We start from the raw sequence: 16,037 nt of genomic DNA, 5'->3' as shown, positions 1-16,037 counted from the left end.
CATTGAATAAGCAAAGAGATGAGTGGCCTACCTATACCTGAGCAGATACTTGAAAAGTAAACTTCTTGCTCAGCCCCTGGAGCAAAATGAGCACCTTACAGTGACCTCTGGCGCGATTACACAACCCACTAATGTTCCGCTGACTTTGGCGATATCAACAGCATGGTTTGGGACAGTGTTCAGATACTATTTGTGTGGAAAAGCACACAAGAAAGGATCATTTGCTGGCTAAGGCATCCGGATCCAGTCAGCTGACTGGAGATGCTGCAAGAAAAGAAAGTTGCTGAAAAAGGAGCCTATTATAAAAGGTAGTGTGGTCCCTATGTCACTGCGGAATAGCCTGCTGACCACCACTTCCAAATATTATTTGTATGGTTAAGAATGCGATTGGCAATGAGCAAAGAATGAAGACGCCATCCTCCTAAGTCGCCTGGAAATAACTTTGGAACATCTGGCAAAGGCTAGGAGAGACCTGGCCACCCAAACAATTATCAAAGAGGCAGAGGGGCTGAATGCATCCCACAAGCGCCTGCCAAGAGGTCTCCATACGAGGTGCTGCATGTGGAAACTGAGCCACTCCACGGTCCTACTACGGGAAAAGACCTGTCCAACCAAATCCACCTCCTTCTTCTATCGGAAGTACACAACAAAGTTTAGAAAGAGTGCAATACAAATAAGTCTGCACATTTCACAATAAACTGTAAAAACTTAGACTAAGAAAGTTAATACCGGACATCGCCTCATAATAGCTACATTACACACATCTCCCTCAGTTACAATACCTTCCCCAAACAGTGCCAACACTTAAATCAGCCAGTTATACCCCGCACTCAACACCCTTACTCACCTCTTAGAAGTTCTGCCATTTCCATATTTCGCAGCCCCTCACTAGTCCCCATCAAAAACCCACAGCAAGAAATTCTCCAAAATTATTCAAATCTACTTTCAGAGTATGTACTTTTCTACCCCCTCCGGTACTCTCCAGCCTTCCAAGCAGACACTCACCTCTCCAGAATATGTTCTCTTAACCCCCTGCCTTGGCATCTGCTGGCCCTGGGGTGGTCCTGGATAGCCGTGCTGGGGCATCCTCTGGGTGGTATACATAGGACTCATGCCCTGCGCTCGACCAGCACTCATACCCATGGGCGACATGCCTGAAGGTACCATCACGCCACCCATGCTCCCCGAATTCATGCCGCCCTGCACAGAGTGCCCCCGGGGGGCCGAGTGGGACATGAACTGGCTTCCGTAGGACTGTCCTGAGGCCATCTGCAAAGAGGGAGGAAGCAACATGAGAACAGGGTTGTAAATCTGGGGAGGGGAGAGAGTATAGAAATTACCATAACTAACACAAAGATCGGAGTGAGAATGTCAGCAAAGAGGTGGGCAAAATAAGGATAAATAGAAGGGAAGCCAAATGAGAAGGAAATAGGAGAGGCAAGAGGGAAGAAAAGAGAAGAGTAGACATCAGAACAATGGAGGTCAGACAAATGTAATAAAATGAGGGAGGAAAGGAAGAAAGGAGAAGGATGAGGGCGGGAGGGAGAGATGAGGGGGAAATAACGAGAAACCAACTGGGAAAAGGAAAATAATGGAAATGGAGGGAAGGAAGTAAAATGGGGAGTGGGGAATGAACCGACATATCTAAGAAATTAAGGAGGAAGAAGATGAATGGAGGGAAATTAGGGGAAAAAGTTGTAGAAAGAAGAAATAAAAAAAATAGTGTAGAATGAATGGGGGAAACATGTCAAAGAAGACGCTGCAGCTTGCAGTGACTGACAGATCCTCACCGCTCCGTACTGACTCAGTTCATGGCTCTGTTTCTCTTGCAGCGCAGCCACTGTCGCGGTGGCAGTAGCGGTAGCAGTGGCTGCAGCAGCAGCAACAGCAGCGGCGGCCGCTGCCTGGGTAAATTCTGGTGGGGGTCTGCCGGCATGGGAGGGCATTCCCATACTGCCTGGCCCATTGGGGCTGCCGGCATAACTGCAAGAAAAGAAAAAATAACATAGTATTTCTATATGTATGTAATAGGATATTCATATATGTATGGTGCTATTGGCACATAGACAGACTAGACAGCACATAGTTTGAGACAGAAGTACAGAGTCTCATTCCAGCCATCAAGTCACCAGTTACAAAGGGCACCAAGAACCATGTCATCCCAGCCATTAAGAGCCATCAAGTACAGATGGTGCTATCCGGGATAAAGTTGACAAAACCAACAAGCAATAGTCATGAAAATATCAGGGTTTAGGGACATTCCCCTAAACGCTGTCCAAGAAGCCTAGCTGAGGCCTCAAAAACAGGCCAGACCGCCATTGTAATGTGTGCACCTTCACTGGAAAACATTTAGTAGAGATGAGGACTGTCGCTGTCCCCACGGGACAGAGGGAAGGAGTGTGGTGATGCAGACTTGCAAACTGTGGTCCCAGGCTATAGATTACAGAGATACACTCCCCTTTCCTGCACACACCCAAGTTCAAGGACTTGGGAGAGATACAGCTGACTGCTACAATTGGAGACATCAGGACAGGTGCCAGCGTTGAAACCCCCCCCCCCCCCCCCCCCACCCTCGTCTGGAATTTTTGTGTCGGATGGGACATACTCTGCAGTTAGTAGGCAGTGATGCCAATACATGGTCAATTGGCTTAGCCACAAATCATTGGTTGGGTTTAATCAAAGTTTGCATACCTTAGCTCATCTATCCCTCATAACAGAGTATGGTGTTAAACTATTTTATTTATAGCAATAAGGGACAGAGGTATGGATTTACAAAGTAAGTTATACATTTTTTTATAAAAATCATTACATATGCAAGATCCATTAATATATTCATTAAACACTACTAGACCGTAAATGTATTATTAAAACCTACCTCGATCAAGACACATTCATACAGAGTTCACTTTTATAGTCCTTGGTGAGGGGAATTCGTTTTTAAAACTTGGAGGTTCCTCATAAAACCTTCTGTTGGGGTCTATATTTTATTCTAAAGGACTCCTCTTCTTCCAGTCACTTCTCTCAAACATTGATTATGATCTCATAGTTTTGGCAGCCTTTAATTAGATGCATTCGTCAAGTTGGTAGATCATTTAACTGACAAGGTTACAGTTAATTTCACATGTCTGTAAATACAAATTATGCTAAATTAAGCATTTATATCCAAATAAATTTACCAGATTTTACTCCATTCTAGTCCTTCAATTTATATAGCCATGTTGTATTCATAGTACCATCAAATCAACGTATTCAACTGGCTGTAATTACAATCATTCATTATTTACTATTTTGTTCAAAAATGCATTCATTCATGCACTTTAATATTCCCAATGCCATAACGGTTAAGACATTCTATACTTGAAACTCAATTTTACTTTATTTTACAACTCTATTATCCAAAATGTAAATTTGGTTTCATTTTCTTCATTGTTACCATACACCTTTCTGTATAACTTATAGTTTACCTGTGTGTAGTTTTGCAGCTAGAAGAATTTTCGAAATTCACATGCTGTGCATTATTCCGCCATCTAGTGGTTGGGTCCGAAATTGTTATAGATGTCCTTTTTTTTTCTCGTTTGTTGGTGGGCGGCGACATGCCACCATCTGGTGTCCTTCTGGGACGTCGGCGAGCTTCCTCCTGAAGCTCCCACATTTGTCGCCATCATAAATTCTTTTTTTTTCTCTTCCCTCATCTTTCTTGGTGGAGGAGGATGGGTTCACTAGTGAATCCAGAAAATTCATCAAGCTGCAAAACTACACTGTTTGCTTGACAACCACTAAATCTTCCCAACTCCCTGTTACTTGTGACCATTGTGCTTGAAGCCCTTCTCGGAATGGTCTCATGTGTAGACAAATGTTGGGAATCAAATAAATGCATGAAGCCATCATTCCTAGCAACTTCCCCACTGTCCGAGCTGGCCTCTTCTGGTACAGCTGCATCTCTTTCAGTAGGGCTAATATTCTCCTCTCGCTTGGGAACACCTTCCACAATATTGTATATATTCATGCTCCCAAGAACACCTTTTCTTGTTCTGGCTATGGGAATAGTTGTCCCAGACAATGGAAAATCCGTGGAGAATTAGTGTCTTTATTATCTCCTGTATATGTTGTCTGCAGAGTCTGTACGAGCTTGCACTTACCAACCAGTCGCCCAAGTACGGGTATACATGGATTCCTTGTCTTCTTAGATGAGTGGTCACTGCTGCTAGGCACTATAAAAACTCTTGGTGAGGACTTTATACTGAATACTAGCACTTTTTACTGGCAGGGTGTTTTGGTGATTAAAAATCTCAATAGTCGCTTGTTCATGGGAATGTGTAATTAGACATCCTTTAAGTCTATGGTTGCCATGTAGTCTCCTTTTTGCAATTGAGGAATCACCTCTTGCAGTGTCGTCATTATGAACCTTTGAGTCTTTATGAATTTGTTGAGAAATCTGAGGTCTAATATTGGATGCAGTGTTCGGTCTATTTTTGGAATTAGGAAGTACGTGGAGTAATTTCCTATGTTTCTTTTCTTGTGTGGTACAGGTTCCATTGCTTCTTTGTCTGAAATTCTTGTACTTCTTGGAGTAGCGGAGTAACTTCTCTCCTTGAAAATATTTTCCTTTTTGTGCCCTTGTTTGTTTGATTAGCTCTATGCAGTAACCGAACTAAATTATGTTTAGGATCCATTTGTCTGAAGTGATCTCTTTCCATTTGTGGAGGAAGTACTTTAACCTGCCTTCTACTTTTGTAGTATGGTGAAGGAGCAGTTTGTTTATTTGATGTTGTTCAATTGCGGGCACACTCCGTGAAAGGATGGTCTTCCTTGCTGGTATTGCCAATTTTGTGGTTGCCCTGATTGTTGTCCTGTGTTTCCCCCCCCTTGGTAACCGTGCTGATAGAACTGATGCGAGGTTGTATGGTGATGGTTCCCTCTGCCCGCTGGTCTCCCCTATGCATTCCTCTGAATTGTAGAGTGCCCACAGATCTTGCTGTTTCGTTGTCCTTTCTTTGGTTCGATTGTCGTCCACTACGCTTCCAAACATCTATTCTCCATTGATAGGTGAGTTCAGTATATTGTTCTGCACCTCTGGTTTGAAACCTGAAATCCACAGCCATGTGTGCCTTCTTTCCGATCATCTGCCTGCTTGATGTTTCTGCGGCATCTAGTGCAGATTTTAAGCATGTATTTGCAATATGCTCTCCTTCCTCTACTAAGTGGCTTGTTCTTTTTTTAGAATTGTTCCGGTAGCTGCTTTAGTAGCTCCCATACCTCCTCCCAGTGTTGGTATGCATGTCTGTTGAGCAATGCATTTGAATTTGCTATGCGCCTTTGGTTTGTTGCACTTCTCTCAACCTGTCTCCCCATGAGGTCCACCCTCTTGCTTTCTTGGTCTGGTGGTGGACCCGGGGTGGTTGGTACATTAGCCCTTTTCCTGGCCGCGGCCGTTCTAATGGAGGTAGCTGCCACTGACCCCTTGATATAAATAGGGTCCTTGGAAGGGAATGTATTTTTTTTCTCTCCTCTTGGTGTGACTGCCTTACATGTGGCAAGCTCTTTAAATGCCTCTTTTCCGTGGCAGTATAGGGAGGAATTGGTTCCTTGATTGTGTAGGCATTAAAGTTTCAAGTAGAAAACAGGATTGTGGTTTTTCTTCCTCAAGTACTCCATGGGTATCTGCAGCCTTTTTGATGACTTGGCTGTACAAATCAATGTTGTCTGGAGGTGAAGGCCCCGAAGGATAGGTATTCACAACCTCTTCTGGGGAGTCTGCGTCGAGGTTTTGCCATTGTAGCTTTTGAACCTGGGATGTTTCCGAGCTCACACAAGTCTGTTCGTCGTAGTCTTCTCCCAAAAAAAAATTTTCTTCTTGCTCCTCGAGCGGTTCGGGTGAAGTCTTTGATCTTTCGAGGGTCTTTGCTGTTACGGAGGCCTTGTCTAAGGATCTAATGAAGTGTTTCTATCTGGACACAACTGCGGACGTCGAGTGCTTTGACGCCACGGCTCCCTTCGAGGCCCTAGAGTTTGTTTTTCCGAACTCGTCTAGTTTTTTCCAAGGTTGGCAGTTCTCTTACCTCTCTCGACGTCTCTTTTTTGACATCTAAGAACTGGACGTCTATGTCTGCGTCGACCTTTGCACCACCAGCAACATTGTCCTCTTCCTCGCTGGAGAGTCCCAGGTCTCGTAGCGAAGGTGCTGTGCCCTGCCCCTGCATGTTGTAGTTGGCTCTTCTATGTCTCTCTCTAACCCTCAAAGTTTTTGCGGTGAAAGCCGAACATGTGTTGCATTCTTCACTTCCATGAGCCAGTGGTAAACAAAGGTTGCAGATAAGATGTTGGTCTTTTTGGGCGTACTTGGTGACAATTTTGGCAAAACTAGAACGGTGTCTTGTCCATTACTGCACACAGGGAGCCCCCTGAATGCGCATTGTCCGTTCGTCGGCAAGGGTTGTTCTTTTCAGTTTTCGGCGCACTCCGACACCTTGATTTGAAGTCTGGTACGTTGAATCCTCATACTGTTTGTTTTTGAAGTTTATTCCTTAGTTTTAGTTGATTCTTCTCTCCAAATATCATGAGCTCTTTCCGTATTGATCCAGACCCCAAAGGCGGAAAAAAATATTCTGATGTAGACGCCCGCCAACAAACGAAGAAAAAAAAAAGGGGGGGGGGGGGAACAATTCCAGGCCCAACCACTAGATGGCAGAATAAAGCACAGCATGTGAATCCAGAAAAGATTCACGCTGCAAAACTTACAAGACTACCATTCTAAACAATATTTGCAGGAATCTCCTATTTCTAGGTAACAATTTTTCATATAGTCACATGTCTCATACTAAATTGATTTTAACAAACCCTGATCTCATTTTAAACAGATATTTAGGAGTTCCCCATTCCCTCATAACTCGTCCACTCATTTTTAAATCTTATACATCAAATCAAAGTGAAAAACTAATACCATCTGAGGTTTCGGATTATAAAAGGAGTGGATTACTTATGAGTGAGTGGGGAACTTCTAAATATCTCTCCTAAACAGCACTGCTAAACGTAGATCTATAATAAGGGCTTTGTTAAAACCAGTCTAACATTGACTGAAGAGTGTGAGAGATGTGTAGGAAGAAATTAAAAATGACGTAGAAAATTGAGGTGCCTGCAAATATTTACAGCATGGTACAGCTGTCAGTTATATAGCTACATTATACTGTGACAATGAAAAAGATTAAGAAAAATGAAAAATCCATTTTGAATTATAGAGCTGTTAAACAAAGTAACACTGCGTTTGAGTTATAAAATATCTAACTTATGAAAATGACAGAGTGTATGAATAACAAATATTGCACAAATGATTAAGCTCTCCGCGATTGTAATACGTTTTTTAAGAAGAGGATTTGCCATTATTAAGAACAAAGAACGGCTACATAAATTGAGGTACTAGATTTGAGAAAAGTCTGGTAAATTGGTTTAGATATAAAAGCCAAATTTAGTTTAATTTGTATTTACAGACTCTACTGGGGACGGGAAATGAGCTGTAACCCTGCAATATGACCTGATCTCCTATACCCTGATGAAGGCACCTGATTAAAGGGTGCCACAACTATGATATCTTAGTTGATGTTTAAGAGAAATGGCTAGGAGAAGAGAAATCTATTCAAATGGAATATAGACTCGATGGAAGATTTAATGGGGAAAGTCTGGGTTCCAAAAATGAATTCCCCTCATCAAGGTCTATAAAAGCAAACTGCGCATGAAAAGTGGAGTGTTTGGGCTAGGTTTTAATACACTTTTGTCTACATGAGTTTAATGAATTAATCATGCATTTGTAATGATTTCAAGTTAATATTCTATGTAAATCCAGACTTCTACCCCCTATTGGTGTAAGTAAGAATATAGTTCCATACCATAAAGTTTGTTTCCAGTGGCATACCCAATCATTGCCCTCCTGACACATGCCAGGGCAGCATCTTACCTGCTTGTGAAGCCAGGGCCGGCGGGATAGTTGCTTCGCCCGTACATGGGCTGGTGTGCATAGCCTTTTCCTGCCCCGCTGTCTGAGAACCCCTGCTGGCCCATGAACTGGGGAGAATTCATACCAGGGCCACTGCCTCCCATCCCGGGCATCATGGGGCTGCTGCCGGAGTTCCCCCCGGGTCCCATGGGGTTCCCCAAAACCTGCAATTAGAGGATGAACACAATTAAGCCACTTTACCACAATGAGAACAATCTTGCTCTTTCTATAGATATTTTTCGTATTCTATACCAAATTTCTATTCTGTTTTAGCAGATTCCCCCAGTACAAACCTGTTTATTTTTTTTATTTTTTTGTGGGCCTCTGTTGTACCAAGCTATCTCACATTTTCTCCACTAGACTGCAATTCTATACTCTTGAAGTGCACCCTGACAAACTGCTTCCTCTGGTACAAGACTGACAGTCCAACTGCTGATGGGGTGAGCTACCCATGACATGTCCCTTTATTTTCTACTTGGTGACCTCATTAATAAGTGAGACTCCAAGGATAAAGACACAAACAAACCCCAATCTATCAGTTTCTTAACTTATTCTGTTTGTGGTGGTGGTGGGGGGGGGGGGTTGAGATGCTGTATGTGAATCAATCAGTGGCTTATAAAGCGCAGCTACTCACCTGTGAGGATTCAAGGTGCAGGGAAGGGCCATCTGATCCCTCTGGTGGTTGGATCGTTCGAAAAGCCAGGTCTTAGGGTACTTCTTGATTCGGGTCAGTAACGCGGATTGCCGGAGGGGCAGGATGTTCCTGGTCTTGGTGGCAAGGCAGGAGAAGGATCTTCCTCTGGTTGTGGTCTTGGGGATCCTGGGGACGGCTGCAAGGGTGAGTTGGGCGGAAAACTGTTGTATGGGGGCACATGGAATGCAAGGCTGTGGTGGAGAGCTTTGCAGGCCTGTGTGAGGACCTTGTAGGCGATTCTCTTGGTGACTGGGTGGCAGTTGAGTTCTGAGGTATTGTGTGATGTGGCTGCGGTTGGGGATGTCTAAGACCAGTCTGGCTGCGGCATTTTGGACGTTCTGTAGTTTTTTCAGTGGTTTCTGGTTGACTCCAACATAGAGTGCATAGCTGTAGTCAAGCCTGCTGGTGAGGAGTGCATGAGTGACACTTGGATGGATCCCCACAGAATCCATAAAGACTGTCTTTTGAAGCAGGCAGAGCGTGTGGAAGCAGGCTGAGGAGACTGCGTGGATTTGGGAGTTTATTATGAGAGATGAGTTTAGTATTAAGCAGACGTAGCATGAATGGTCTGTCAGGGTGTGAGGGGATCCCAGGGCGGCTGGCCACCAAGAGTTGTCCCGGGCTGAAGGTAGGAGTCCCAGGAGGAGTACTTCGGTCTCGTCCAATTTGAGCTTGAGGCAGCCGTCATTTATCTAGGTAGCGACGTCCTTCATTCCGCTGTGGAAGTTGGTTCTGGCGGTTGCAGATTCATTAGTGAGGGAGAGAATCAGCGGGGTGTTGTCGGCTTATGAGACAATGATGAGTCCATGGCTTTAGACAATGGCTGGGAGGAAGCCGCGAAGAAGTTGAAGAGGGTGGGGCTCAGGAAGGAGCCCTGGGGCACTTCGCAGCTGATCTCTGTGGGTTCTGAGAAGAACAGGGGTAGTGTAACTTGCTGAGTTCGGCCGGTAAGGGAAGAGTGGATCCAGTCCAGAGGATAAACATAGTTTACCATGAAACCGAAACACCGCATGCCATTTCTCCGCAGTCATTACAACGACTGTGTTGTTAGAACGCATGCCATTACTCCGCAAGTCGGAACAACTACTTGCTTTCGGGGTCAGAAGGTGTTGGATTTAAAATCCAACACCTTTCCTACTGTTGCACAGACTGGAGTTGGAACAGTAAATTATACTATTCCAACATCCAGGGCCCCCTAGAGCAAGTTGCTGTTCCGTGTCTGTGTTTTTTTCTCTATTGGGCTCTGGGGTGAAAGAATGCCCAACGTGGTCACTCAGCTGCTCCTAGCGAGTAACAAACAAGGCAAGATTACAGAAGCAAGGTAAGAAGCTAGGAAGAAGCCCTACATTACCAGTAAACCTTAGTAAATTGCTTATTTAGGAACAACCACAAGTTGGAAATCTATAGTCTTCAGGTGATTTTTAGGGCACCCAACAATGCGTTTTGATACAACTCTAAATTGGTTTGATCTGATTAAGCCCACACATCTTGCTTACAAATCGTTATCGGTCAACAATATTTGCTTGCTCATCTATTCATCATCAGAACTTTCTCAGAAAATATAAACTCCTCAACAGTGAACGAGCTTAGGGAGGCAAGAGAGGCATTTTAAGCTGGCAGATGGGATCGCTCCAATTGCAACAAGCATTGGCAAAGCCAATAGCTCTGGCGATGGCTACCAGCCTTTTGGCTGTGTCAATGCCTATTTTGTTTTGTTACGGGTTCTGCAAAACTTTATTGCTTGGGAGGCGGGTAGGCCCTTGTAAACCTACCGAAAATATTGGTGAAAAGCAAATATTATGGTCTCAATGGCACAAATTACTATAGTAGCTATGGCACTGAAGGCAATTACTTTGTGGATGTGCTCTTTTTGAAAAGGCAGAATGCAGTCACTCACAGTGAAATTAGCCAAAGGCTCACATGGGATGACCCACTGCCCCATGCCATAGGCTGTAAAGAGTGGAAATAAAATACGAATGGCACAAATATAGACCACTGGATTAGGAGGGCTGGCTGGAAGGCCCTATACTATACCTTTTTGTATGTACTATTTTAGTGAAATCAAAAGATCTTGGCTAACGCCAGATCTAAAAACAGTTAATAAAGCAGCATTCACAGATTAGTGGTTTATTTTATATTTTTACCCTAGGCACATGAAGCACTTAAGAGATTTGAGAAAGAAACAGGACTAAAAATGTGAGTTTTGGATAGTAGGTGGGGATTGTATTGTCTCAAACAGCAAGAAATCTTTAAATGGGTCCCGGAACGACGAGCTAATAAGCAGTTGGGAGAACTTTGAGTGTAAATGTAGTGCTACAGAAAGGTTCTGATCTTGAATGTCCCTACCGATGATACCAGGTCAACCCCTCAATTCACTAGAGGCTTCACCTACCTGACTCTGGGAAGTGTTGCTCACGCCCCACACGGTGGTCACCACGGACAAAGATCCTGCAGGCTGGTTTGTGTTCTGTTGCCAGGGAACTGATTCGTATGAATAAGAACCATCACTGTGAGAAAAGGAAATAACCAGTTAAAACTCGAAAAGGAAGCTTGTTCTTAATGCCCTAGTCTACTCCTACCTCCTAATCCTTCTTGGTAAGAGGAAAACTATAGAGAAATCCCTCTAAAGCTACTTGCCCAGTTAACACTCACACTTGCACATTGTGTTTCTTTCAGATGTTAAGCCATATCTCACAGCCGTCCCCATGATCCAACCCATCATGATTTTGGGAAATGCAGACAATCACATCCACCCAGGTGGCATGGACCCGGGAGGTTCAGCCAATACTCATCCCCGTTGTACAGACATGTGGAAGAGGGTAAGGTCTGCAGATCAGAGCCACCATGTGCTATACGCTGGAGTTTGCAGTTCATACCCTGTGGGCGTGGAGTGCAAGTGCAAACAATGACCTGCCCAAACCTGGCTAAAACTAATCGCTATCCACTACCCAGCGTGGGATAGCTACAGCCAGTCCCACTCAGCCATACAGTAGTATGGTGAAAGACTCAGCCACACACGGGCTGGGAATTAAAGCCAGTTCCACTCGGACATGTGGGATGAGCCATAGTTTACGCTATAAAAAAATGTAACCCCCAAAAAAACACAAACAAGCAATGGCACGGCCAATAGGTCTTGCCTATGCAAGAGCTATTGTCAAGGTGTTTTAGCCATAGTGTACACCAGTGTGGCTGCTCTTCAGCATGGCTGAATGTTAGCGGCGTGGGGTGGGGTAGATTGTGGTAGAGGGGAATGGGTAAATTGGGGTAGAGTGGGAAGGATTGGGGTAGAGTGGGAAGGATTGATGTAGAGTGGAGTGGATTGGGGTACATTGGAGTGTGGTGGGGTAGATTGGGTGGATTAGATTGGGTGGATTAGAGTGGCGTAGATCGCAGTGGCATGTAGCAGATTAGGGTGAAGTGGAGTGTCATAGCTGGGGTAGATTGGAGTGGGGTGAAGTGGAATTGGAGAGATTGGAGTGGATTCGAGATTGAGTGGAGTGAGATAGATTGAAGATTGGAGTGTTGAGGGGTAGTGTAGGGTAGATTGGATTTTAGTAAGGTAGTTGTATAGAAGGTAGTTTGGAGTGGGGTGGTGAAGGGCAGATTGATGCGGAGTGGGTAGATTGGAGTGGAGTAAATTGGAGTGCAGTGGGGTAGACTGGAGTGTAGTGAGGTAGACGGGTGAGGTAAATTGCAGTGGGGTAGATTGGGATAGAGTGGGGTAGCTTGGGGTGAAGTAGATAGGGGAAGATTGAATTGGGACGGTTAGACTGGAGAGGGGTAATTTGGAGCAGGATAGATTGGGGTGGGGTAGAGTACAGTGGGGTGGATTGGGTTGAATTGGAATGGAGTAGATTAGAGAAGTGTGGTAGATTGGAGTGCAGAGGAGTTGAATAGACTGCAGTGGAGTTTGGAGTGGAGTAAATTGGAATGGAGTGGGGTAAACTGCACTGGGGTAGACTAGAATAGATTGGAGTGGTATAAATTAGAGTGGAGTAGACTTGGGTAAATTAGAGCAGAGTGCTGTAGATTTGAGTGGAGTGCTTTAGACTGAAGTGGGGTTAAGTTAAATAAATCCATATTTGGGTTGGAGTGTAGGGGTAGATTGTAGTGAGGTGGGGTAGACTGGATCGAGGGGAGTAGATTCTAGTGGAGTGGGATATATTGGGGGAAATTAGCGTGGATCAAGCGGCATGGAGTCGAGTTGCTCGGAGTGTCTTAAAGTGGAGCAGCATAGAGTTGAGTGGCATGGCGTAGAGTCACCCCACTCCATTTTATGACACTCAAAAGAGTGTACGGGTATAGAGTGGAATGGAGAGGCGTAGTGCGAAGTATGCATGGTGTGGCAGAGCACTACCATTAAAGACAACACATTTTCAACTGAAATGATCATTACATTTGCAATTAAATACGGTTTAACAGCACATAACTGTAATGTGTGCAAATCTCATCATGATGTGTTTTGAGTATTTAAATACTAGTTTCCACCACACTTCTGAATTACAAAAAAAATGCTTCATTTGTACAAATTCTGATATAATCTGAATCTGCATAGTTCTATTTTTTTTGGTGTGCTAGAAAGAAAATCTTACACCCTCTCCTCTTAAAACGGTACTCAACAGGATTGTCACAAAGTCTCTCCACTTTTAAGTCAGAGAAAGAAAAGTAAACAGCAAGCTAGCCCGGGAGACAGCTAGACATTTGACCTCTTTGAATGCACAGCAAATGTGACAAGATAATAACAAGATTTCAAGGCCTGTTTAAAGAAAGCTAATACAGTAGTAAACAAGGTTTGGTCAACGGGAGGTACACACTCACGCTGGAAAAGCCTTAAGTAAATAAAGCTAGCAAATATTGAAAGACAGAAAATGTGAGTTACAAACCACAAAGTCAATGGTAAACAGGCAGAGTGCATTCCCAGGTCAGCTTTTTGAATGTCCCCAAGATGTCTTTAGTATAGGCTTTGACCTAAAAAAAAGAGCTCTGTAGATCTAGCTGCATCACTGGAACAGCCATTACACTATTTTCAGAATAGCAAACTCACCCATGCGGCGTGGGCTGAAGCTCCTGTTTCATTGAGTTCATGGAGCCCACTGGCTGAAGAGCTGCGAGTCAGGGGCAGGGGTGGAAGGGGAGGCAGCTCTCTCTGTTCCACGGCGGAAGGAAATGAACAGCCTCCACGATTCTGCGGTATGCGAAGCCTGGGGAGACAAGCACAACCACATGATTACCAGTCGGGGAAACTCCTTCATTCACCAGTCACAAACAAAGAAATTCATTCATTCACTCACTTGATGGCAATCAACAGCCCGGTCCGTATCTGAATTTCCCACTTTAAATCAGCCGCCTATACCCCGAAATGACTTTCTAATTAAAATGCTAATGACAAGGGTAACTCGTCATGGAGTTTCCATTGATTTCAATGGAAATTACATGGAAGATCTAAAATAGCCTTAGCATCCAAGTGGTTAACGCCCGCCCCTCCTCCACAGTCAAGTAAAGCGTACTTTTATCGATTATTTTTCCCTTCAACCCACCTCGAAGATTTTCAACATGACTGGTGTTTAAGTACTTCTTCCCACAGGCACAACGGGAGTCACGTGTGTGCAGGCCGGCTTCAAGAACCGGGTATTCCAAGGGAGTTTTGAAACCGCCGCCGACACCGGCCCAGTCACTGGCAGCCAATCAGACGACCCTAACAATGTGGGCCACGCCTGCGCGTCGCCCGTTTGGATTCCTATTCTTACAGTGGTTCCTGTGGATGCATATACGGTTTGCTTCCTCTTTAAGAACTCGATCTTCATAGTCAATACAATACAAATAAGAAAATTACATATCTATTCAATCGCTAATGACAGACTGAGGAGAAACTGTGGAGGGAGAGCGACACTGTGGAAAAGTAACGCTGCTCAGAGCTGCCCCAGGCCTATTATTACAATAGAGGGCATTTAAAACCGTTTAAGACCTCGGCAAACGGTTCAATGCAACTAGAACATCCCAACCACAGAGAGCAGAATGTTAAACGTTAAAACGGATAATGGGAGCAGAGGGCCTTAAGCAGCCATCACTGTCACCGGTTTCATTCTTGACTAGCTATATCGGGGGTATCCACCTAGAATTTAGGAAGGGTGGATGGATCCATGTCAGATTTACAGATTGTCCACATAAGAAACGTACATACATACATACAATGAAGCTACATAAAACTTATTTACATAGGCACGGTTATCCTGAAAATCTAGCATAGATCCAACCTTCCTGACCTCCCTTGAGCTACAGTGATTAATGTTCCTTGGGGACCCAATAGTTCTTTCCTTTATACTACGAAAGCAGGAACACGGAAGGAACGTGACTGAACAGCTCTTCTTAACAAGCTGACCGACTTGTGAAACCCCACAACTGTGACCTAGGAGCTCTTTCTACAATGCTATAATGGGGAGGCGAAATGGGTCGAGGTCTTGTGGCACGGTCAAATAAGTTACTTCCCCTTGATAACGCTTCTCTCTCTGGGGGGATACCCTAACGAAAGATTTCTCAGCTTGTGGCCCTCCCAAGTTGACAAAGAATGTGAAAACTTAAAACAGCTGCAGAGACTGGCAGGCAGTGCCATTGGCCTCCACCGTGACTCCCTTTGCTTCTCAAATGTGACGTCACATATCTGCTTATAGAAGCCACTCCTGCATGCTGTCGTTCGTTTGTTCATTGGCCTTTTTTGCATTCTCAAGCACAGATCATGACAGATGGAGAACAAGGACAGTGTGCAACTCCAACTTGAAAAATGATTAAGAATTCTAAAAATCCACTACACAAAGAGGAGGTGGGCTAGTAGTGAAGAATCCATCGTTAGGGTATCCGCCAGAAAGTGGGTAACAGAAGATAAGTCACAAGCTTCTGAGCGAGACTATTTGCTGATTCCCCAATTTTTGATTCAGTGCCAAAGTAATCCCCAAAATCCTGCCATTCTCATGAAGGTTGGTCTGAGGAGTGGACTTTACACTAGGAAGCCCAACATCATCTAATAGGAAAAATTGGCCTCTCTACAGACCTGCAAAATCGATACAGCGGAGCTTGCTGAAAGTATGGTAGGGTGTTCTCATGGCTATCTGGCAGACATTCAATACAGCGTGACCCAGGACTGTAGCAGCAGCCTTTCGCCTGATGGAATGAGCCCCAAGTGCCTCAGGATGGTCCTTTGTGGCCGAGGCATAACAGTTCGATGCAAATAACTATCCATTGCAATAAGGACCATTTTGTAACCACCTTCCCTTTCTTTGAGCCCACAACGCCAACAAAAAGATTCGACATTGATAGAACTACGCATAACATGGAAGATCAGCTAAGAGTCCTCTGTCAACT

The 16,037-nt window shown here is 44.4% G+C and overlaps 1 protein-coding gene across 5 annotated transcripts in view; it reads right to left on the bottom strand.

Annotated features, from left to right (window-relative positions):
• The window catches only part of ZMIZ2 (zinc finger MIZ-type containing 2), a 360,252-nt gene that overhangs the window by 118,641 nt on the left and 225,574 nt on the right, over nt 1–16,037 (bottom strand). For 3 of the 5 annotated variants that reach the window (XM_078666775.1, XM_078666773.1, XM_078666774.1), the window contains exons 2-6: nt 13,726–13,882; nt 11,074–11,188; nt 7,949–8,151; nt 1,791–1,983; nt 1,006–1,269 (exon numbers count right to left, since the gene is read on the bottom strand). In XM_078666775.1, the coding sequence (XP_078522901.1) occupies nt 1,006–1,269; nt 1,791–1,983; nt 7,949–8,151; nt 11,074–11,188; nt 13,726–13,766 (816 nt within the window). In that variant the 5' untranslated portion in view covers nt 13,767–13,882. Of the gene's footprint in view, nt 1–1,005; nt 1,270–1,790; nt 1,984–2,875; nt 3,017–7,948; nt 8,152–11,073; nt 11,189–13,564; nt 13,650–13,725; nt 13,883–16,037 lie in introns of those variants that run through there. The other 2 variants (XM_078666776.1, XM_078666777.1) reach the window with 2 other exon arrangements.

The sequence above is a fragment of the Lissotriton helveticus genome, chromosome 11 (genome assembly GCF_964261635.1).
Source record: "Lissotriton helveticus chromosome 11, aLisHel1.1, whole genome shotgun sequence".
In the NCBI taxonomy this organism is placed as follows: Eukaryota; Metazoa; Chordata; class Amphibia; order Caudata; family Salamandridae; genus Lissotriton; species Lissotriton helveticus.
The sequence above is the reverse complement of the archived record's forward strand: the minus strand, read 5'-3'. Positions and strand labels throughout refer to the sequence as shown.